We start from the raw sequence: 25,475 nt of genomic DNA on the forward strand, positions 1-25,475 counted from the left end.
TCACAGTTTAGCGTCTGCCTGCAATCATTTAAGCAGCAAAAAAAGAACGTGAAATGTTCACACATTAGCTGCAAAATTATTCTGTTCCTTACACAGTTTCGAAAATAATTCTCAGCCTTGCAGAAATAGAATGACCAAGGGCAGATTACTTAGCCGACTGGAAACAAATCAAACAGAAAGGGCACGACAGCCATGCCCAAGAAGTGGATGATGCTGAAATGCTGCTATTAATTCAAGTTACTAGAACACAGTTCAGGTGACTGGAGGTCTGGAGACTCTCTCATGGCAGCCTTGGCTATTACTTTCATGCTCAGACTGAGCTAGGTGGTCAGGACAAGTAATGAGTTTGGCTGGCCTTGCCTTGAAATGTGCCAATCATTTTACAATTGTAAATAGCTGGGCACTACATTAGTGCAGGTTTGTTCTTCTATGTGGTGCCCTGGCCCACCATTTAAATGAATGAGCTGCCTAAACACAGTGCACAGTAGTGTTTTACCGTGCATTGCAGTGCTTGCAAAAAAAGTTGCATCAAAAGTTGCTTCAGAGGTGTATTCTATTATTGTGTTTGGAGTGCCTTTCCAAACATAATGGCACCACATTGTACCAACATGTGCATGGTGAAATATTGTGCGCACATGTTAAAAGATGTTAAGCCAGACTTAATGGGATCCATCATTATCCAAACATAATGCAAATATTCTTGGAAAAAATGGAAGGACACTTTCATGCAATGAAAAAATATAATTTTTCACTTGCCTGTACAAACCCTTTGCTCTATCAGACAATTGTTGTCGAATTTTCCACGGACAAATGTGGATGGCAGGCTTTAAAATTTTCCGTGGACAGTTGTCTGTTGCTGGATTTTCCAATCGTGTGTACACAAGTCCGTCGGACAAAAGTACAAACACGTATGCTCGGAAGCAATGCTCCCCAAACACATCAGCAGAAGTTGCCCAAAGGGTGGCGCTGAAAAAACATGTTGTTTCTTGTTTGTTGGCCGACAATTGTGTGCCGTTTGTATGCAAGACAAATTCCTGGCCAACGCCCTTCAGACAAAAGTCCTACAATTTGTCCGCGGAAAATCCGATCGTGTGTATAAGGCTTTAGAGCAGGCCTCAAAATTTCAAGTCCTGAGCTACTAGCCTGGCCTTAAAGTTACTAGCCACCTGTTGCCCCACCCAAACCTTACCTTGCCCCGCCCCTTAAACACGCCCTTGTAAATGATCAGTGGTGACAATTGATGGCACAGTGGCGGTGTTTGATGGCATGGCACAGTGGCTGCGTTTAATGGCATGGCACAGTGACTGCAATTGATGGCATGGCACAGTGGTGCGAATTGATGGCATAGTGACTGCATTTGATGGCATGGCACAGTGGTGATGATTGATGGCACAGTGGCTGCGTTTGATGGCATGGCACAGTGGTGACAATTGATGGCACAGTGGCTGCGTTTGATGGCATGGCACAGTGGTGACAATTGATGGCACAGTGGCTGCGTTTGATGGCATGGCACAGTGGTGACAATTGATGGCACAGTGGCTGCGTTTGATGGCATGGCACAGTGACTGCGTTTGGCATGGCACAGTGGTGCAAATTGATGGCATAGTGAGTGCATTTGATGGCATGGCACAGTGATGATAATTGATTGCACAGTGGCTGCATTTCATGGCATGGCACAGTGGTGACAATTGATGGCACAGTCACTGCATTTGATGGCATGGCACAGTGGTGCGAATTGATGGCATAGTGACTGCATTTGATGGCATGGCACAGTGGTGCGAATTGATGGCACAGTGGCTGCGTTTGATGGCATGGCACGGTGGTGACAATTGATGGCACAGTGGCTGCATTTGATGGGCACAGTGAGGCTGCAATTTTTTTTTTTGCGCCCCCCCAAAAACTCCAATTCCGTCCCCCTGCCCCCATTCTATCACATCTATGCCTCCAATTCCGTCCCCCTGCCCCCATTCTATCATACCTATGTCTCCAATTCTTCCCCCATCTATCATATGGTATGATAGATGGGGGGGGGCAGAATTGGAGGAATAGGTACGATAGAATGGGGGGAGGGGGATGGAATTGGAGGCATAAGCATGATAGATTGGGGGAGGGGGGGCAGAATTGGGGGCATAGGTATAATGGATTGGGGGATGATTTAGTCTTAATCTGCAATTACCCATACACCCCCCCCCCCACCACATTCCAGCAAATAGGTTCCTTGTGCCTCCAGAACATCACATCACACCGCACATCTGTTTTAAACATACCATTTACTGCATGGTGCACTTCCTTGGATGTGTGGGAGGTGGAGGGGGGCGGTCTGAGGTAGAGAGGGTCGGTCCCGGGCGGCGTCTAGGATCGTAGCGCTGTGAGAGGCGGTTCCGGGCAGGAGTTGGAGGCACATTTCCATTGGACAGTGGGCGGTGAAGAGGCGGTCCCGGGCGGCATGGTAACGTTTTTACTGGCCTATGGGAGGTGGATAGGGGGGGGTCCCGGGCGGGCGCTTTTGTCCAATCAGCTGCTAGCCTGTGCTAGCATGTGAAGGGACGGCGCGCCAGCCTGTGAAGAGACTGGCCGCAATGTGTGTGTGTCTGAGTGGCGCTCGCACAGGACATAAAACTCCTAGCCAAATCCGAGGAGGCGACCACAAATTTTGAGCCCTGCTTTAGAGTACATCACAGCATACAGAAGTGGTATTACTTAGACACATGGGGCTAGATTCAGATAGCCCGCCGTAACTTTGTGCGGGCGTAGCGTATCTCAGATACAGAAGCTGGATTCACAAAGAACCTGCGCCCTAAGTTACGGCGGCGTAGCGTAAATCTGCGGGCGTAAGCGCGCCGAATTCAAATTGTGAAGAGGTGGGCGTGTTTTATGTAAATAACACATGACCCCACGTAAATGACGTCTCTAACGAACGGGGCATGCGCCGTCCGTGAACGTATCCCAGTGCGCATGCTCCCAATCACGTCGCAAATAGTCAATGGTTTCGACGTGAACGCATTACGCAAAGCCCTATTCGCGAACGACTTACGCAAACGGCGCAAAATTTGACGCTGTGCCGACGTCCATACTTAACATTGGATACGCCTCATATAGCAGGAGTAACCTTACGCCGGAAAATGCCTTACGTAAACGGCGTAAAAAAATCCGCCGGGCGCACGTACGTTTCTGAATCGGCGTATCTTGCTCATTTGCATATTCTACACCAAAATCAACGGAAGCGCCACCTACCGGCCAGCGTACATATGCACCCTAAGATACGACGGCGTAAGAGACTTATGTCGGTCGTATCTTAGCAAAATTCCGGTGTATCTTGCTTTCTGAATACAGAAAAAAGATACGCCGGCTCATCCTAGAAGTTACGCAGCGTATCAACAGATACGCCGACGTAACTTCTTACTGAATCTAGCCCATGGTTTGTGTTCCACTTCATTGCTCACTAGCAAATAATAAAACTTGACAATGCACAGCATAAACCCTCAAAGCATTGCTTCATTTTGTCAGCAAACAATATCAGAGTGAAGCCATATCTGAATGACGTCATAACGCTGACAGGAACCAGAAGTTGGCCATCTTGGATAGGTATCTGAAGCCAGAGTCTAACCTTGTAAAACAAAGCAATCACTTCTATGTGCACTAGATGTAGTGCATTCATTATGGGGAGTAAGATTTGAACCCTTTGTTTTAATAAATTGATTTAGTAAGCTGACATATGGCGCAATGGGGTTCTTTTTGTTCCTTTGAGCTGCTGTTGGAGGAAAGGTGTTCCAATATGGTGAAAGACAGATGAAAGTTTGCATGGCGACTAAGCCCTTTTAAAATCTGAGGTAAGCAGCCTGTTTGGAAGGTGGAAAAAGCACTCTGCACGTTTCATTTTTTTATGGACTCAAATTGAGGTTGAAGAAAAGGGAGGTGGATTATTAATATATATACACATATATAAAACGGCGTGCTCTGCTGTCCACGATTCCGGCAGCATAAAGGCAGGGCTCAAGTCCTGCGGGAACGCGTGGGAATGGAGTCCCTGCACTTTTTTCACAGCAGGAACGCAGTTCCCTTTGCAGGACTAGAGCAGCCGAGAGGAGCCGAGCCGCCTGAGCCAATCCTTCACTAAGCGGCGATGCCCAGCTCGAGTCACTGTCACTTAAAGTTCTTTCTAAATCCCGCGATAACTCGCGGCAGACCTCCGCAATGTCTTCTGGGGACAATGACAAAAGCTCCCAGGAGACATTGCGGCATCGAGGAAGTGACGGAATACCCGCACACTACCCGGTGAATCCATATACAGGAAGCGGCCAGTAACAAAGGATTACTAAGGTACAGTGGATCGAAAAAAAAAAAAAAAACATGCGGTTTAGTAATTATGCATATGAGCGTATCTTTTTTTTTTTTTGGTGGGGGAGTGGATCTTGGGTGGGAGTTCCCACACTTTTTTCCCCGGGAATTGACCCCTGCATAAAGGTAAGGTAGTGGAGGAGAATTTAGCTATGCAGTAGGGGGTATAGTACCAATGAGACGTTACTTTATGTATCTACAGTATTCCCAATTAGGAATCTTTCCCTTTCTATATTCTTTAGAATTCTTACATCATCATGTTAGAGATTTTTTTCTTCCTGTTCAGCACTGGGAGTGGGTTATTGGCATACAGCTGATTGGAGGAAAGACACCCCCCCCCAAAGGCTGCTGATTTTTTTTTTTCTCCTGTGTCTGAGAACACTTGTCAGACGTTATCAAGTTGATAACAGAGCTACAGGACATAAGATAAGAAAACACTACAGATATATCTGCCCAGCTCAAATGTCATGAATTGGGTTTACATCCACTTTAACTATTTGCAAGGATCGAATAACATGGATTGTATAATAACCCGATTTCCTAAGAATTAACTCTCCTGTCATAATCAGTTAAAGTGGTTGTAAATCCGCCTTGATTTCAGCTTTAAAATTACATTTTATTTTTCTTGAAAAACAATCTCACCTAGGCCTGGTATATACTTGTATAGCCAGATTCAGAGAGAGTTAGGCCGGCGTATCAGTAGATACGCCGACCTAACTTGTAATCTGCGCCGTCCTAAGTTTAAGTGTATGCTCAAACTGAGATACACTTAAACCTAGCTAAGATACGACGGCCTGCACCGTCGTATCTTAGGGTGCAATTTTTCCTTTGGCCGCTAGGTGGCGCTTCCGTTGAGTTCGGCGTAGAATATGTAAATGCCTAGATACGCCGATTCACGAACGTACGTGCGCCCGTCGCAGTAAAGATACGCCGTTTACGTAAGGCATTTTCCGGCGTAAAGTTATTCCATCCAATAGCTGGCCTAGTCAATGTTAAGTATGGCCGTCGTTCCCGCGTCGAAATTTGAAAATTTTACGTCGTTTGCGTAAGTCGTTCGTGAATAGGGCTGGACGTAATTTACGTTCACGTCGAAACCAATGCGGCGTACTTTGGAGCAATGCACACTGGGATATGTACACGGATGGCGCATGCGCCGTTCGTAAAAACCGTCAATCACATCGGGTCACAGTTAATATACATAAAACACGCCCCCCACATCCTCATTTGAATTAGGCGCGCTTACGCCAACCAATTTACGCTACGCCGCCGTAACTTAGGAGGCAAGTGCTTTGTGAATAGAGCACTTGCCTATCTAACTTAGGCGACGTAGTGTAAATGCCATACGCTACGCCTGCCTAATGTTGCGCGCCCCTACCTGAATCTAGCTAGTATACTGCAAGGATTTTAGAAACATTGGGATTTTGACTTACCTGTAAAATCCAATAATACTGTATGGTGCTGCCCTAGGCCAATCGGACACTGGCAAAAGGTTTCCTGGGAATGCCCTCAGTGCACCCTTAAATAAGCCAACCTACTCTATGGGACTCCAGTTTTGTAGCAAGCAATACAGAGAGACATTATTTAAAAAATAGTGAAGCGCTTCATGCTCAAACTAAAATATGCCACAATATAATAAATTTAATTAAAACAAATAAAGCAAATTGTGCTTAAATCACAAATCAAATGTGTATAATGTCACTCGATATAACACATGTGTATATACCATAAAATCATAAGTAAAATGTTTGTGCTTGCAGAGATTTAGTACACAAAAAATGTCTTTTGAATCTAATTGATGTAAAAAAAGTTCAAGAGTGAATTTCCAAACAAATGGAAAGCAATATCCCACAATGTGTCACAACATCTACACCGTGACTTTAAATCCTTGCAACATATGAACAAATTTTTGGACTTGGCCACAAACCGTTCTAGTTTGTGAAATCTGGAAGCCGTGATATACACATCTGCTGTTCCCCATTTCTGACAGAGGACTCCAGATGAAGGGCCGCTTCTGAGTCCATGCGTTGGCAATTTAGGAAGTCTCTTCCAATCCTGGTATGTAGATAGCAGAGAGAGTAGGGATGTGTTTGTCCGCCCAGGAGAGAATCAGGCTTGCTTCCTCCAGGGCTGCCCAACTTCTGGCACCGCCTTAGTGGTTTATGTATTATCCACTACAATGACAATTTTCTTCAGAAATTCCTTTTCCATATGATAAAACTTTGCATAGAGTTTTGGAGGAAGGAATACTTTAGGATTTAACCATTTATCATGCAAAGCACAGTTAATTTGCACGTGCAATGAAAAAGTCTTTCCGGATTTCACCAGCCATTTTGTTTCCTGGCGTCAAAAATAGGGATGGGTCGAACACCACCCAGTTTTGTTTGCACCAGAACATCGCTAATAGGCAAAAAGTTCTAGCGAACACGCAAACCCTATTAAAGTCTATGGGACACGAACAGGAAAAATCAAAAGTGCTAATTTTAAAGCCGTATATGCAAGTTATTGCCATAAAAAGTGTATGGAGACACAGTTACTGCTCTAGGGCAGCGGTCATCAACCCTGTCCTCAGGGCCCACTAACATGCCAGGTTTTATGTATTACCTTGGGGAGATGCAGACTAGAATACTGCAATCACTGAGCAGCAAATGATTTCACCTGTGATGTATTTCAGTTATCTTGCAAACCTGGCCTGTTAGTGGGCCCTGAGGACAGGGTTGATGACCACTGCTCTAGGGGACACGTATCAATGCAAAAAAAAAAAAAACATTTTTAAAACAATCGTTTTTTCAGGAGCAGTGATTTTAATAATGCTTAAAGTGAAACAATAAAAATTAAATATTCCTTTAAATATCATGCCTGGGGGGTTCCCTTAATCTGCCTGTAAACTGGCACATCAGTGCCACAGCAAAAATGAAATTTTTAAATGACATTTCCAAAGGAAATAATGTCATTTAAAACTTGCTCGCAGCTGTAATGTATTGCCAGCTCGTGGCAATAAAGATAAAAAATCAAGGGAAAAAAAACGGCGTAGGGTCCCCCCAGTCAATACCAGATATTTGGTACAGTATGGATATTAAGGGGAACTCCATGCCAAAAAAAAAATGGCGTGGGGCCCCCCAAAATCCATTCCAGACCCTTATCCAAGCATGCAGCCTGGAGGTCAGGATTGCCTTTGGCCAATCATGGCTCTCAAAGCACATTGCACTGTGATAGACCAAAGCATGCAGGTCAGGTGCATGCTTTGGCCAATCAGCAGCCATCAGTGCACTGCGATCTCGCAGTGCATTGTGGGGTGCTCCATGGCTCTCAAATTTGCCCCGAACACCCCATATGTTAGTTTGTTCTACAAACAACCGAACAGCTGATGTTCGACTCGAACATACAGCCCATTCCTAGTCAAAAACTATAATCACTTAAACCACTTAAGGACCACCTCATGCACATATACGTCGGCAGAATGGCACGGCTGGGCACAAGCACGTACAGGTACGTCCTCTTTAGGTGCCCAGCCGTGGGTTGCGGGCAAGCGCCCTTGGCGCGCTCCCGCGACCTGGTCCGAAGCTCCATGACCGCGGGACCCGCGGACCCGATCGCCGCTGGAGTCCGCGATCGGTCCCCAGAGCTGAAGAACAGGGAGAGCTGTGTGTAAACACAGCTTTCCCGTTCTTCACTGTGGCGCCGTCATCGATCGTGTGGGAACCACAATCAATGACGTCAGACCTACAGCCACACCCCCCTACAGTTAGAAACACAGATGAGGTCATACATAACCCCTTCAGCGCCCCCTTCTGGTTAACTTCCAAAACTGCAATTGTCATTTTCACAGTAAACAATGCATTTTAAATGCATTTTTTGCTGTGAAAATGACAATGGTCCCAAAATGTGTCAAAATTGTCCGAAGTGTTCGCCATAATGTCGCAGTCACACAAAAAAAATCGCTGATCACCGCCATTAGTAGTAAAAAAAATAATAATAAAAATGCAATAAAACTATCCCCTATTTTGTAAACGCTATAAATTTTGCGCAAACCAACCGATAAACGCTTATTGCGATTTTTTTACCAAAAATAGGAAACAGAATACGTATCGGCCTAAACTGAGGAAAAAAATATTTTTTTATATATTTTTGTGGGATATTTTTTATAGCAAAAAGTAAAAAATATTGCATTTTTTTCAAAATTGTCGCTCTATTTTTGTTTATAGCGCAAAAAATAAAAACCGCAGAGGTGATCAAATACCACCAAAATAAAACTCTATTTGTGGGGAAAAAAATGTGTTTGGGAGCCACGTCGCACAACCGCGCAATTGTCAGTTAAAGCGACGCAGTGCCGAATCGCAAAAACTGGCCGGGTCCTTTAGCTGCCTAAGCCCTGGTTCACACTGGGCTGCGGGAGTGAAGCCGTGCGAGTTCAGCTTAACTCGCACGTCTTCACTCCCGCTGGCAGTCGCGATTTCAAGGGCGATTTAAGAGACATCTGTGCAGGTTTCTGCACAGATGTCAATGTAAATCGCGGCCCGAAATCGCAAAAAGTAGTACAGGAACTACTTTTTTAAATCGGTGCAGCGCCGCAGATGCGGCGTCGCACCGATTAGGACGGTGTCATTGCCAACAATTGCTGGCAAATGCCGCAGATTTGAGATGCGATTTCACATGTGAAATCGCATCTCAAATCGAAGCAAATCGTACCCAGTGTGAACCTGGGCTTAAGGTCCGGGTCTTAAGTGGTTAAGATGGTGTGTGTAATGCTCAGCAACCGCTTTCAAATTAGTCTCACAATATTCCAGGCATGCAGAAGACCTCAGGCAATAGGTGACCCCTACATTGTTAATTAGCAATTAAGCAGCCAATAATTAACTATTGCTCTTGGGTCTGTTGTTTCCAGGCTCCAAAATGTTAATTATTTATAGAAGCAGCCCATTTGGCAAAGTAAATTGGCATGTAAAAATATTTAAACTCCTTATTTTAATTATATGTATGAGCAACTGATATAGGTTTTGCATTCTTTTGTTTTATTTTACCTACTTACGTTAGTAAATCTCTGGTAAATTTTACTGAGTACAGGGTCCATTCACATCAGTAATTGCTCTTAAAAGGCACTTAGGGCCAGATTCACCAAAGAGATACGACAGCGTTTCTCCTGATACGCCGTCGTATCTCTGTTTCCATCTATGCGACTGATTCATAGAATCAGTTACGCATAGATATCCATAAGATCCGACAGGTGTAATTGTTTTACACTGTCGGATCTTAGGATGCAATACCGCGGCCGCCGCTGGGTGGAGTTCGCATCGTAAACCAGCGTCGGGTATGCAAATTAGCAGTTATGGCGGATCCCCGACGGATTTTCGCGTTCGCTACGTCGTCCGTAGTCAAGTTTCCCGTCGCAATTTTAGTAGTTATTTGACCTGCCCTAACTTTAGTCAGCAATCGTATTGCTGTCTAAAGTATGGCCGTCGTTCCCGCATCGAAATTTAAAATTTAACGTCGTTTGCGTAACACGTCCGGGAATACGGAAGTACGCTACGCGCGTCGCTGTTCGAAAAAATGACGTCACGGCGGGCAAAGCACGGCGGGAGTTAGGAAACGGAGCATGCGCAGTAGGTCCGGCGCGGGAGCGCGCCTAATTTAAATTGCACACGCCCATTTGAATTGGCCCGCCTTGCGCCGGAGGCCGCCAGCGTAGTTTTCATCGCAAGTGCTTTGTGAATCAGGCACTTGCGATGAAAACTTGCGGTGGTGTAACGTATCTACGATACGTTACGCCTCCGCAGTTCTATGTGAATCTGGCCCTTACAGTCTAATGTACATGCTCAAGTTCATGCAAGCACATACTGTATGCACTGGGGCCAGTTTTGTGTGGACGCCCTTTAACTAACAAGCTTTTTGGTTATAAGATATCCATTTCACAACAGCTATATTTACTATTAGTATGGTGGGGACCCTTAACCCATGATAGGCAAGTAGTCCATTTATCAACATGATTTACATTACCAAATAGGCATTTTGTTTGTTTTTAAATGGCAGCAATGTAATAACATATCACGGGGGAATATATTTCTTGTGTTAAAATCTTTCAAATTGTCAGTAAAAAAATGTTTTTAACTGAGCAGCTTTATCTCCTGCTGCTCACCTAATAAGTAAGAATACATTGCTTTGTCAGGAGCTACAGGGGGGGCAGAAATCTGTACTATTCTGAACCTCTAGTGACCCCAGGTCATCACACACCTTTGTAGAAAAAGGTTCAGTGTCAAATGTGTTTCTTAGTTGTATGGAATCCTATGCCTGGCTTGTTGCCGAGAAGGTACTTCAGAAAACACAATGTGATGCATGCTGGAAGTTGAAGTCCTTTACAGCTGAATATCAGACCTTACTACAGCATAAATATCTACTTTCTGACACTTATGCAACCAACAGTATAACACATGTTTATTACAAATAAAGAAATTATACATACACAAAATACCAGTTAAACACAGAGGGCCAAATTCTCAAAAGAGATACGCAGACTTAACTGCTGTTCAGCCTGCGTATCCCTGTGCCTAACTTTGGAAACGATTCTCAAAAGGCTTTTTCCAAAGTTAGGCAGAAAATCTGACATGTGTAAGACACTTACACGGTCAGATTTTAGGATGCAGTACCGCATCCGCCACTGGGGGCATTTCTCATTGAAATGCAGCTTTGCGTATGCAAATGAGGACTTAAGCAGATTTTCAAAGCATTTCAGCATTGTGATTTCTGCCTAAGTTCCGAATTTGCCGGCGCAAAACTAGGGCTGGTTTTATAATGTGGAAAGTTAGCCAAACCTTGTAAAGGCCCATTCCAGCGACGGCATTTGGTATGCATTCCTGAGGGAGAACTCCATGGCAATTTTAAAATTCAAAACCGGCATGGGTTCCCCCCCAGGAGCATACCAGGCCCTTAGGTCTGGTATGGGTTGTAAGGAGACCCCCCCCACGCCGAAAAATTGACGTAGGGGGTCCCCCTACAATCCATACCAGACCCGTATCCAAAGCACGCTACCCGGCCGGTCAGGAATGGGAGTGGGGACGAGCGAGCGTCCCCCCCCCTCCTGAGCCGTGCCAGGCCGCATGCCCTCAACATGGGGGGGTTGGGTGCTCTGGGGCAGGGGGGCGCACTGCGGGCCCCCCCACCCCAGAGCACCCTGTCCCCATGTTGATGAGGACAGGACCTCTTCCCGACAACCCTTGCCATTGGTTGTCGGGGTATGCGGGCGGGGGCTTATCGGAATCTGGGAGTCCCCTTTAATAAGGGGGCCCCCAGATACCGGCCCCCCACCCTAAGTGAATGGATATGGGGTACATCGTACCCCTATCCATTCACCTGGAGGCAAAAAGTAAAATGTAGTAAACACACAACACAAGGCTTTTTAAAATAATGTATTATTCTGCTCCGGATGCCCCCCCTGTCTTCGTTATTAGCTCAATTACCAGGGGGGGCTTCTTCTTCCACTCTCCGGGGGTCTTCTCCGCTCTCCGGGGGGGGGGTTTCTTCTTCCGCTCTCCGGGGGGGGCTTCTCCGGACTCCGGGGGGCTTCTTCCATCTTCTCCCCTCTTCCGCTGTTGACTCGGCGAACCCCGGTTCTTCTGCAGCTCTCCGGTGCCTTCTTCTTCAGCGCTGGCTGCCTGCTATGTTTGTGTGTTAGCTCGATTTCAAACAGGCAGCCAGCGTGGTCTTCTGTGACGCCAGGGTCTTCTGGTCTTCTGTTCTTCCGATGTTGCCTCGTCGCCTGTTGTCGCTGTAATGATGGAAGCGCGCCTTGCATCACATTTATATAGGCATCACCGTCCCATCATGCTCCGGTAGGTACCCACGTGGTGGGTGCCTACCCACGTGCACCCACCACGTGGGTACCTGCCGGAGCATGATGGGACGGTGATGCCTATATAAATGTGATGCAAGGCGCGCTTCCATCATTACAGCGACAACAGGCGACGAGGCAACATCGGAAGAACAGAAGACCAGAAGACCCTGGCGTCACAGAAGACCGCGCCGGCTGCCTGTTTGAAATCGAGCTAACACACAAACATAGCAGGCAGCCAGCGCTGAAGAAGAAGGCACCGGAGAGCTGCAGAAGAACCGGGGTTCGCCGAGTCAACAGCGGAAGAAGGGAGAAGATGGAAGAAGCCCCCCGGAGTCCGGAGAAGCCCCCCCCCGGAGAGCGGAAGAAGAAACCCCCCCCCCCGGAGAGCGGAGAAGACCCCCGGAGAGTGGAAGAAGAAGCCCCCCCTGGTAATTGAGCTAATAACGAAGACAGGGGGGGCATCCGGAGCAGAATAATAAATTATTTTAAAAAGCCTTGTGTTGTGTGTTTACTACATTTTACTTTTTGCCTCCAGGTGAATGGATAGGGGTACGATGTACCCCATATCCATTCACTTAGGGTGGGGGGCCGGTATCTGGGGGCCCCCTTATTAAAGGGGACTCCCAGATTCCGATAAGCCCCCGCCCGCATACCCCGACAACCAATGGCAAGGGTTGTCGGGAAGAGGTCCTGTCCTCATCAACATGGGGACAGGGTGCTCTGGGGTGGGGGGGCCCGCAGTGCGCCCCCCTGCCCCAGAGCACCCAACCCCCCCATGTTGAGGGCATGCGGCCTGGCACGGCTCAGGAGGGGGGGGGGGGGACGCTCGCTCGTCCCCACTCCCATTCCTGACCGGCCGGGTAGCGTGCTTTGGATACGGGTCTGGTATGGATTGTAGGGGGACCCCCTACGTCAATTTTTCGGCGTGGGGGGGTCTCCTTACAACCCATACCAGACCTAAGGGCCTGGTATGCTCCTGGGGGGGGAACCCATGCCGTTTTTTTCTTTGAAAATTGGCATGGAGTTCTCCCTCTCAGGAATGCATGCTGAGCGACGCTGACATTTTTTTTTATAATTATTTGTTTTCCCGGCGCGTCTTTTTTTTTCACCCGTCGCAACTTTAGTGTCCCGTCGAAATTCTCAAAGCCGACCGGCGTTAATTACGTTCGCGCGCTGCACGTCGGGAAAATTACGTCACACGCATGCGCAGTACGGCCGGCGCGGGAGCGCGCCTCATTTAAATTTTAAACGCCCCCAGGAGAGGAGGACCGCCTTACGACGGCGGCACTTAAGTTACACAGCGTGTAATTTCTACCTAAGTGCTTTGACGATCAGGCACTTAGGTAGAAATTTTAAGTCAGTGTAACTTAACTGCTGAAATTTAAGTTACGCAGACTTTTTGAGAATTTGGCCCAGAGAGACTAGGCAGTCTCTGACGAAGTTGGATACCCAACAAAACCAGTTAGACATCAGTCTTTCATCTGCCATTTAATCAAGTGATCGTGCTTTCCCTATTCTTCCATTATGTATGGCCTTTTGCGTTTACACCTGGTATGAAACCTTTACTTTACAAATTTGGGTTTATGTGAGTGGACTATATGTATATGCCTCCACTGTGGTCATCTGCTCAATGGACTCCTAACTATTTGTGGTGACATCTAAGCCATGTATATAAGGTCTCTGTGGTCCCTCTTGGAAGTCTACATGTGACCAGTGGGCGGCTGTTTTTTTTTTGGGGGGGGGGGGCGGTAAACAACCACCTCGGGCAGCTGGCGGCAGCACTACCCCTGTCTGCTGGTCGATCTGGAACTTACCCCATCTAGGTGGTGGGCAGCGACTCTGGTGTCCATCTCCAGCACGGGGTCTATCGCCGTGCGCCTCCCCTCTCCTCCTCCTAGGCGCAAGGAGTCCAATAGGCTCGCCTGACGTTTTGGGCCAATTAGAGCCACTGGAAATAATAACGTGCTTCATACCCCCCCCCCGCCATGTGAATCCATAGTCCGATGCCCCTGTATGTAGATCAGGGAGCTAAACGCATTAATAGGGGGTTAGTGCGCCCCTAATGGACAAGCCACCACTGCATGTGACATCCATGAATTATTAATGACAGCCCACCTGAAGACTGGATGATGCTGCTCCAATTATATAGGCCCTGCATATAGGCCACACATCCATGCCATGCATATAAGGTCTTAAGGGTTGCTGTAGAAGTCTGAATGTGGACATCCGTATATTACCAATGGACAGACTTGGAGAACTTGGAGAACCTGGAGACTGGATAATGCTGCACCAACTATTTACTGTATATATTGTCTTGGTTACATTCCAAGCAATATAAGACGTCTTTATTGAGCCCTCCCAGAATGCAACCTGGATGAAATTATTATAATATTTCCATGGAAGAAGTGGATGACCTAGAATGTTTCTGATTTGCTACTCCACAGATGTCATGTTCAAAAGAGTATTAAGCATTTCACTTACAGAGCCAATAACAGAACTGCTGCTATGCGGAGAGAGTACTACTATTATTATTATTACCGCTACTAATATATGATCATTACAGCTTAAATACTTATACATAATACATTTGGTGTAAGCTTTCTGATATACTGATTTATACTTAAAACTAAGTCCATAAAGACATGCATGAGCGAGTTTGGGGTAGAAAAACTTGACTGGCCTGCACAAAGTCCTGATCTCAACCCAATAGAACACCTTTGTGATGAATTAGAGCCGAGACTGCGAGCAAGGCCTTCTAATCCACATCAGTGTCTGACTTCACAAATGCGCTTCTGGAAGAATGGTCAAATGTTCGCATAGACACACTCCTAAACCTTGTGGACAGCCTTCCCAGAAGAGTTGAAGCTGTTATAGTTGCAAAGGTTTGACCAACTCAATATTGAACCCTACAGGCTAAGACCGGGATGCCATTAAAGTTCATATGTGTCCCAATACTTATGGTAAAATAGTGTATATTTGAAAATTGATAAATTCTGATGTATTGACGGCCTATCTGATTTCATGAGGCCTTTAAAATGCTAAGACAGTACAAATGCACTCAAAATAATAATTTTTTGCAAAGAAGACAGTCTGAGGTATTTAATAAGAGGTGTGGCGAGTTTTTGAAGTCGTAATTCTTTTGTCACGTTTCTGGAAAATACAACAATTTTGCATTACATATTTTTTTTTATTTTTTTTTTTACTTTCTTTAGAGTAGTTTAATGCCACTATGGTGACACTGTACTACTCTGGGAGGATGATCAGGGATTTATTTATTTTTTGATGATCACTGTTTTGAACTGTCATGAATGGGTTTGCAGTCATAACAGATGTGATTACTATTGTGCTGTGATTGGCCACAGCTGTCACATTGTACAGGGTGTTGTGATTGTCCCAGGTACCATGTCATTGCTGTGGACCAATCGCAGCATTACTACAGGAATAAAAATGACATATGCGATCATATGATCACAATGTCAACAAAGCGGTTATGAGTTAATTTTATTCATAGCAGCTTTGTTAACATTGTGATCATATGATCGCATATAAATCACATGATCAAAGTGGCAAGTACCAGGAGCCGCACCCTCAGCAAGATGAAGTACATGTTTGGGTTGGAGCCTGCCTGTGCCACCCTAGCTGCAGTGAATGTACTATGGCTGAGTGGCAACCGGTAAGAAGGCTGTATACAAAGAGACATGACACCAATAACACTAAAAATAGAATACGTAAAAATGTTAACCACTCTGTGTGACCATTGTATCACTAAAAAATTATTATTAAATATGAAATAATATGATTAAAGAGGTTGTAAAGGTTTGTTTTTTATTTTCTAAATTGGTTCCTTTAAGCTAGTGCATTGTTGGTTCACTTACCTTTTCCTTCGATTTCCCTTCTAAATGTTTTTTTTCTTTGTTTGAATTTCTCACTTCCTGTTCCTCCTCAGTAAACTTGCCACCATCATCCGAGCGGTGGATAGTCAGCCAGAACAGCTTACTGAACAGCTTACTGAGGAGGAACAGGAAGTGAGAAATTCAGACAAAGAAAAAAAACATTTAGAAGGGAAATCGAAGGAAAAGGTAAGTCAACCAACAATGTACTAGCTTAAAGGAACCTATTTAGAAAATAAAAACAAAACTTTACTACCCCTTTAACTAGTTAAAGCAGTATTCTATCCACAAGCAAACCTTTATTATATTGTAGCTCACCAATTCATAGATGTGATTTCTGCATTTGTTTTCGTTTTTAGGCTTCCTTTCTTCTATTTTCATCTGGTAAGCTGGCCATTAAGTCTATTGTTTTTCAAAAGAACAAGCTCTCTTGCAGATTGACTTAATTACAGGAATGAGACAAACCATTCAACTCTGACAGGGGTGCTTACAATGATCAGTTTTAATTATGCAAAACCTTTATCCCAGCATAAAAGAGAAGTATGGCTTTTTTTTGTTTTTGCTATTCATACTTACCTCGATGGATGGAGCATCAGGCTGATGCTGGCGCTGTCCCCTGGCGTCTCTGCACCGAGAACCGAGCCACCGAACACCGCTAATGGCTCCTTTCTCACTCCTCCCCAAGCAGAGCCATACTGTCACAGTCAGCATGGCTTCTGCTCTACTTCTCAGCGCTCATTGGAGCGCCGAGCAGTGGAGGGGTGGGGAGAGGCTGTCTCAGTGGCTCACTAAGACTGCCATCAATCAGGGCAGCTGGCGGATCCCGACTTGGAAGTCATGATGATGCGCTGCCCCGACTGATGGCAGTGACGTCAGCGGAGAGCGGACTTCAGACCGCCCTCCACTGAAAACGGGTCACAGGAGTGCAAAAAGCCTAAAAAGTTCAGGCTGGATTTCTCTTTTAAAGTATTAGATTGAGGTCAGCTTCAATGTGCTCGTGTATTCAAATCTGATAGTACACCCAACACTTCCTTCCCCCAGATTACCAGGTGAAAACAGCCCAAAAAAAGAAAACAAATGCTGCCACCACATCTAATGCTTGGCAAGATGCATCATATTAAATTTTTGGTTTAATACCGCTTTAAGTGAAAAGTAATCTTTTAAAAATGAAAAAACACTAAACTGATGCCTACCGTTCTTCACCAAAACGTCGACCAATTAATACTTTGCATTTATCTTCAGGAAGGCACGCCGCCAGTAAGGGTACAGTCCGAAGAACTCTGCTCTCCTATATTAATGAATAACAGAAATTAATGCTGTAATAAAATACCAACAAATATTTAAAAGTCTAGCAATGTTATCTGACAAACAGCGGTCTAAAAAAAAAGAAAAAAGACCATCACGAAGATTAAAACACACTGAAAGTGAAAAAGTTGCCTTTAAAGCTATATATTTAAAAATCAGATTGGTGGCTGCATAGGGAGACTGAAAAATATCAAGAATCCATTCATTTAATTTTCTAAATTAAAGTGCGTTTAATAAAGCAATTTCTTACATCACCATGTGATCTTACCTGGCCCCCCTTTATCATCCAGAATGTAATTATTCAGCTGCTCACATTTGGCAGCAGCATCACATAGTTTGGACTTAGTTTAGAGGACGACTCACATTTACACCTAATCTGTCCAGGAATAGTAATGAGCAATAAACTGATTCTGAGCACAAGCTATTTATCTCAATGACAAATATTTTTTCAGAAACTGGTATAAATGTGGTTATACAGTATTTATACTTGAAACAAGAAAGATTTAGACCAATGTTTCCCAAACATGGTTCCGCAGAGCCCTAGGATTCCGCGGTGATGTCATTCCTGTCATACCTGTCATTCGCCGGCAGCTCGCATCCCCTCTGCCAATACATGCAGAGATAGGCAGGGAAGTGGCTGTGCTAGTGTTGTTCATCCCAGGTACTTGTACTGTATATGACATCATCTGGGATGGACAGGGCCACCGGGAAACAGCGTGCCACTAGAGGACTGATGAAAAGCCACCTATGCATAAAAAAGAAATCCGGTACAGTAGTGAGCCCAGTTGTGTCCCTCACAGTGTGCCCTGCAGCCTGTCACATGTAATGCGTCCAGCTGTGTGCTCCACAATATGCCCCACTTCCCCCTCATGTAAGGTGCCCTCTTCCCATGTAAAGTGCCCTGCTCCCATGTAAAGTGCCCTGCTCCCGCGTAATGCGCCCTGCTCCCATGGGATGTACCCTGCTCCCGTGTAATGCACCCTGGTCCCATGAAATGCGCCCTGCTCTGGTGTAATGCGCCCTGCTCCTACATAATGTGCCCTGCTCCTATGTAATGCGCCCTTCTATCCCCATGTAAAACTTAAGTTGAACCCAGAAATGAACGTCTGTTCAAAAAAAAAAAAAAAAGAAAGAAAAAGGCAAGCACATGTTTCACATTAAATAGGTACGTTTTAATATTGATTCTATTTAATGTAATTCAGGGTTCACCATTGCGACTAGAATTAGCGACCTGGGCCTGGGGCGGCACAGCTGGAGTATCCTGTGCCTCCGTGCACCCCCACCTCCCCCGCCGAATGCTTCTGGCGGGCCGCTCCAGCCGGTAATTGAGGCCGTGGCTTTGCGGCTTTCTGCAGGCCTATGCTTCCTTCTGTGATCTGGCACCATCTTGTGGTGGCCGTTGGTATGACAAGACAACCAGCAATGCTAATGAAGCTTCCCCTGTCTGTTTTCACTACCATCTCCTTCCCTCTAATTAGAACCCCCAAACATTATATATACATTTAAATATATATTTTATTCTAACACCCTAGAGAATAAAATGGTGGTCGTTGCAATACTTTGTCACACCGTATTTGCGCAGTGGTCTTACAAGCGCACTTTTTTGGGAAAAAATACACTTTTTTTCAATTAAAAGATAAGACACCAGTAAAGTTAGACTAATTTTTTTTTTATATTGTAAAAGATACTGTTACGCCGAGTAAATTGATACCCAACATGTCATGCTTCAAAATTGCGTCCGCGCGTGGAATGGTGAAAAACTTTTACCCTTTAAAATCTCCATAGGCGACATCAAAAACATTCTACAGGTTGCATGTTTTGAGTTACAGAGGAGGTCTAGGGCTAGAATTATTGCTCTCGTTCTACCAATCGCGGCGATACCTCACATGTGTGGTTTGAACACCGCTTTCATATGCAGCACTACTCACATATGCGTTCGCTTCTTCGCTCAAGCTCGGTGGGACGGGGCGTCTTCCTGGCTCCTAACTTTTTTAGCTGGCTCCTAGATCCCAAGCAAATTTGTCAAGCCCTGATGTAATTAATAAGAATAATTTTTGTTATTCAACAGCTCACTAACTATACCAATGTTACGTGAGCTGTAGATCTGAATATTAGTTTAGGGGTTCCCCGAGATCTCAAACTTTTTGCCAAGGGTTCATCTAAGGTAAAAAGGTTGAGAAACCTTGATTTAAACTGTTTACAAGATTTTGATTGTATCTTTTGCAAGATAAAGTGATACCAAAGCCTACCTCCCTTTTTTCAATAAAATAACAAACATGTTCTACTTATTCTGCTCTGTGCAAAGGTTTTGCACAGAGCAGCCCAGATCCTCCACTTAGCCACCTCCTGCCATTTAGAATTTCTTAAAGGGCTGGGATGCAGCAGAGGAAAGGGGTTAGGGGAAGTCAAGCATCTATAATCACCACGTGAACGAAAGACATGGCATACAATCAACATAAAGTGCGATGAAATACTGACATTATTAATAATAATAAAACAGAAAACACATAAAATAATTGTCAATAAAAGAAAGAAAAAAACACGCATTAATAGATAGTGGGTGCACTTGCAGGCTCCTGCAGACACTCAATACAGCTGCTGTCTGCCCATGCCTCCAGTAAGGGCAGACACTTACTAAAGAGCAGGAAAAACCAATCAACAATGAGGGTACATTGTAGCATTGACAACAACAAACCATTGGAGCCCCACACAGCCTAGCTTTTTTTATTTTATTGTGACAGCGGGTGTGGGGAAAGGATCCCCCACCTGCTTTCACAGTGGAAGATCAGGGAGGGGTGTGAGAGCCTGCTGCATTAGTAAAATGTTACTAAATATGGGTGTAACATGCAAAATGTTATGAAAGGTGAGCTTATCATCGTCGGCAGAGCAGCACGGCTGGGAAAAAGGATGTACAGATACGTTCCCTTTAAGAGCCCAGCCGTGGGTCGCACGCAACACGGTCGTAAGCTCCGTGACTGCGCCTGTGGGACCCGTGGACCAGATCGCCGCCAGTGTCGATCAGGTCACAGAGCTGAAGGGGAGAGGTAAGTGTAAACAAACCTTTCCCCGTTCTTCCTAGTGAGAGTGTCACTGATTGTCTGTTCCCTGTCATAGGGAACGACGATCAGTGACATCACACACCAAGCCACGCCCCCACACAGTAAGTATCACTCACTAGGGCACACTTAACCCCTTCAACAGGTTAACCCATTCACGGCCAGTGTAATTTTCACAGTAATCAGTGCATTTTTATAGCACTGATCGCTGTAAAAATGACAACAGTCCCAAAATGATGTCAAAAGTGTCCGATGATAAAAATCGCTGATCGCCACCATTACTAGTAAAAGAAAAAATATTAATAAAAATGCCATAAAACTATCCCCTATTTTGTAGACACTATAACTGTTGTGCAAACCGATCAATAAACGCTTATTGCAATTTTTTTTTTATACCAAAAATATGTACAAGAATACGTATCGGCCTAAACTGAGGAAAAAAAAAGTTTTTTTATATATTTTTGGGGGATATTAATTATAGCAAAAGGTAAAAAATATTGCATTTTTTTCAAAATAGTCGCTCTATTTTTGTTTATAGCGCAAAAAATTAAAAACGCAGAGGTAATCAAATACCACCAAACGAAAGCTCTATTTGTGGGGAAAAAAATGACGTCAATTTTGTTTGGGAGCCACGTCGCACAACCGCGCAATGGTCAGTTAAAGCGACGCAGTGCCGAATCGCAAAAAAGGGGCCTGGTCTTTTAGCAACAAAATGGTCCGGGGCTGAAGTTGTTAAACACACAAACTCCTGATAATATCCCACTACTTATGTCAGCACCAACTAGATGTCTTAGTACAAGAAGTTCAATAAGAAAGATTGCTCTTTTTACAACTATAATGGTGGGGTATTCTATCTCTACATGCATTTTGCAGATCCGCTTCATCAGGAGACATGGATGTTGCATGTTCTAAGAGAGTTTATAATCGTATATTTTAGTACAAAGTTCTATATATTGCATACATTTATTTATATGACTGAACATATATGTACAACATTACTAGTCATGCATACACATACATGTTATTATTATTATTATTATTAAAAAATGCTTATAAAATGCAGTCTTATCCATGGGCCTCGAAGCGTGTCGAACATTATAACTACTTTATGATTTTTTTTTTAAATGTTTAACTATAAACTATTATAATCCTAAATGTACTATGTCTTGCAGCCAAACAACAAACTTCTTTCTGGATGATAATATATTCCAAAAAAAAGCTAATTTATTGTAAGGTAGACTCCCTGCCAGAGGGTACAGAAAGAATTTATTCAAACAAGCATTCAAACGTGCAAAGGTAAAAAAAAAAAATGAGAATCCCTGTTATTTAACAACAATCCTATAAAAAAAAAAAAATAGGTCAGTAAAAGTAATTCTGAGATATACCAGACATCATATGATTAAAGAAGTGATTAATAAATAAAAGAACTTAAAGGAGTTGTAAATGAAACATTTTTTTTTTTTGCTGAAATTACTGTTTACAGGGTATAGAGACATAATATTTAACGGATTCCTTTTAAAAATAGATAAAAAATCAATCATATAATGTACCTACAGTTTCAGTTTCGTTTTTACATGCTGTTTCCTGCTTATGTGATGTACAGAGCCACAGAGCCACAGAGCCAATACAGGTCAGTGATGGTTTGTAAAACGAAAGGGATTGGTGCTGTGGGGTTTTAGACACACAGTAATCACACCTCCTTGATTAGTGACCACAGAGAGAAAGATCCCATGACTTTTTTTCATCAGGAAACAGACAACCTGGAAGTGTCCAGAACAGAGATGGATTACAGCAACATCAGAGCAAAAACGAACAATGAGGACATGAAACCAGGACTGCAGTAAGGTAAAGGAAGCTATTTAGCTAAAAAAAAAAATCCTTTAGTGACCCTTTAACAGTAGATTCTTAAGTGTCTGAATTCATAAGACTGTTCCCCAATATAGTACATAGGTGGGCTACATTCATGAAAAATAGACTGGGTCTATGCGGAGTGACCCAAGCAGGCACAAAGGCATGTTTGCACATGACAGTTGCAAATATTGTACATACTGTATACTATTAAACAATTTACTTCAAAGTATTAGGTCAATTGTGAAACTACTGGGATTATTTATATGCTACAAGGCAAATGTGGAAGAGTCTATATTATAAAAAGCAAGTGCCTGTTTTGCCACAGAATTGATTGACCATGTGTACTTTGCATTGGAGATTTGTCAAAACCAACAGGTAGACAAAGTTGACTAATATATCTGTATGACCCATCTTGCTTCTCCCACATTGCTCTTGACAGGGTTCATCAACATTTGAGGCGGAAGACTTTGACAAGCTATTACTCCAAACAGATTTCAAATGAATTTACAACCTAAAAGCCACATGCACATAGTCTTAATGATTGCATAAGTTTAAAGCCATTTTTGTCAATGAATATATTATAAATACCTTATACAGCCCACTTCCTGTTTCTTGTCTGGTAAAAAGCCTAGGCTTATGACATCATGCACAGCTCGCTCTCTATCAATATCGTGAGAGTTTGCCAGTGATTGGGAGGGGGGGTAGTCATAAGAGGGCCAATGAGAGCTGCAGAGCTGGAGATGTGCCACTGTGCATCTGTGTAAATCCACAAAGTGAACAAGAAGCAGCTTCAGCTGCCTACAGTTAAAATGTATACAGCCAGACTTAGTGGAGAGAGATTTCTGCAGCATATTTAGCAAGTACAGAATCACAGTATATATAAAATAATAGTTGGAGGTTGGAGGGAAGCTTCAGAATGGCAAAGATGCTTTTATTACAAATTATGTGAGCAGACTGCGGTTCCTTTTTAAAGTCAGTAGAATACTGGGGCACATTGGAGTGTGATATGGCAGTGGAGTTTCTATGATATGGCAGATCATCTTTTGAGCCATTTCATGACTCATCGTCCCTGGCAAACTCTCACAAGAGTGAGAGAGAGAGAGAGCTGTGCATGATGTCCTATTGGGCAGCCATCACACATTTTGGGGCCCCTTACACAGCTTTAGGCAGGGCCCCTCTGGAGAAGAGAATCGAAGGGGGGGGGGGGTGCTGATGAAAAAAAAACAAGTGTAATCTCTTCTCTCCTGACAAGATAATAAGCCGTGGGGCCCTGGGGACCATGGGGCCCCTTACAGGTGTAATGCAAAAATTAAATAAATAAATAATAATAAAAAAAAATAGGAGGGGGGTCGGCCAGGTCTGTAAGGGGCCCTGGGGACCATTGGGCCCCTTACAGGTGTAATGCAAAAAAAAATGGGCAAGGGGCCAGCCAGCCTGTAAGGGGCCCTGGGGACCACCGGGCCCCTTACAGGTGTAATGCAAAAAAATAAATACAAGGAAAACGGGAGGGGGGGGCAGCCGGGCCCCTGGGGACCATCGGGCACCTTACAGGTGTAATGCAAAAAAATAAATACAAGGAAAACGGGAGGGGGGGGCAGCCGGGCCCCTGGGGACCATCGGGCACCTTACAGGTGTAATGCCTATACCCCCTGATGGCGACCCTGTGTCCTAAACTAGGCTAATGGCCAGACAAGAAACAGCAAGTAGGCTGTATAAGGTATTTACTGGTAGAAAAAAATTGTTACTTTCCAAAGTTAAAAAAACAAGGGCAGAAGATTTAATAGATGGGAAGATTAAAAAATTACTGAAGATCCGCACATAGAAACCCAGCTGGCTGTCTGGGTCAGCGCCATTTTTATATATAGCCTGAATGGTGATATTCAGGCTTGTGTTCATCAATTCAACACACACATATATATATATATATATATATATATATATATATATACACACACACACACACACACACACACATACACACTGTATATATACAGGTATATACATACACACAACCTTTTTTGGCGGCTCAGTACTTATATTCACACTCAGTGCCCTGTCACTGGGAGGACTGGTTTGTTGGGAACTCTAACGTCACTATTATCTGGCTTTGTCAGCGACACAGGTGACGTGTCCTGCTACTACATACTAATATCTATGTTAGATTCCCCTTATATGTCCCAACAGTGAGGGTGCAGTTCAATTGGGATTGGTGTTGCCGGGCGGGACTGGCGGTGACCATTCGACACGGACAGCAACTTTGACGGTTTTAATTGTAAATGTTGATGTTTTATGTATAACATTGTGTGATCTATTGACATCTTTTTTGATGCTCTGTTTATGTTTATGTATGTCCTCTATTAGATTTCCATGCTCCTGATGTTGAGCAAAGCAAGAACTAATATCCTGCATACTGGACCCACTTTCAAGAACAAAAACCTTATCTTTATCTTCTACTTTTTATGATTTGATGTTTATACATCCCTATGGTGTGAACTCATTTGTATTAGTATAAGGTTTTGGAAGTGTTAGTGGAATATGTTGGGTTCCTATACTGATGTAACAGTGTACTATTAGTATAGATATCTTTTTATATATTTACCTTTATAATAATAAATATCTATAGATTTTTATATTCGTTACCTATGTGCCGCCAAAAGTTAATTTTTTTAGTCCTTATTAGTTTCCATTTTCCATTATACTGGGACGTTGGCACATTTATACTGATGCAATCAGTCACCCTGTGATGATGCATATTTAATCAATGTCCATTTTAAAACAGATCTGTTCTGCAAACACATGTACAGTTATATCATGTCACTGAAGTTGTAATAAAGCAATTTCTATTATTGTACTCTATGTAATAAGCCATCTAATTGGTGCTAATATATGTAGTGGGATATTTTCAGGATTTAAGATACTTATGTTATGCTGTACAATACTTTTTAAATAGCTAATATTTAAAAGCTCACATAAAAAAAAAAATATTTTTAGATATATCAGAATATTCATTGACTGGTCATTATAGATGTTTGGCATCTTTACAGTCCCCACAATGTGTTAATTTGTCAGTTTTTCATAATTCTTTACTTGTGCCAACTGTATAATACAGCAGTTTAGACAGAGAGGTAAGAATCCGGAGAGTGGCTGCCATGATATTGATTAACTGCATGTGGGTCATTAGCCCTGGAGCAGGGGCGGACTGACCATTCAGGC

At 43.8% G+C, this 25,475-nt stretch overlaps 1 protein-coding gene across 1 annotated transcript in view; it reads right to left on the reverse strand.

The window, feature by feature from the left end:
* The window catches only part of DTWD2 (DTW domain containing 2), a 330,650-nt gene that overhangs the window by 110,992 nt on the left and 194,183 nt on the right, over positions 1 to 25,475 (reverse strand). Inside the window, exon 4 of the mRNA XM_040343967.1 lies at positions 17,244 to 17,338. Within this exon, the coding sequence (XP_040199901.1) occupies positions 17,244 to 17,338 (95 nt within the window). The remainder of the gene's footprint in view (positions 1 to 17,243; positions 17,339 to 25,475) is intronic.

This window comes from Rana temporaria, chromosome 1, assembly GCF_905171775.1.
Source record: "Rana temporaria chromosome 1, aRanTem1.1, whole genome shotgun sequence".
NCBI classification, from domain to species: domain Eukaryota; kingdom Metazoa; phylum Chordata; class Amphibia; order Anura; family Ranidae; genus Rana; species Rana temporaria.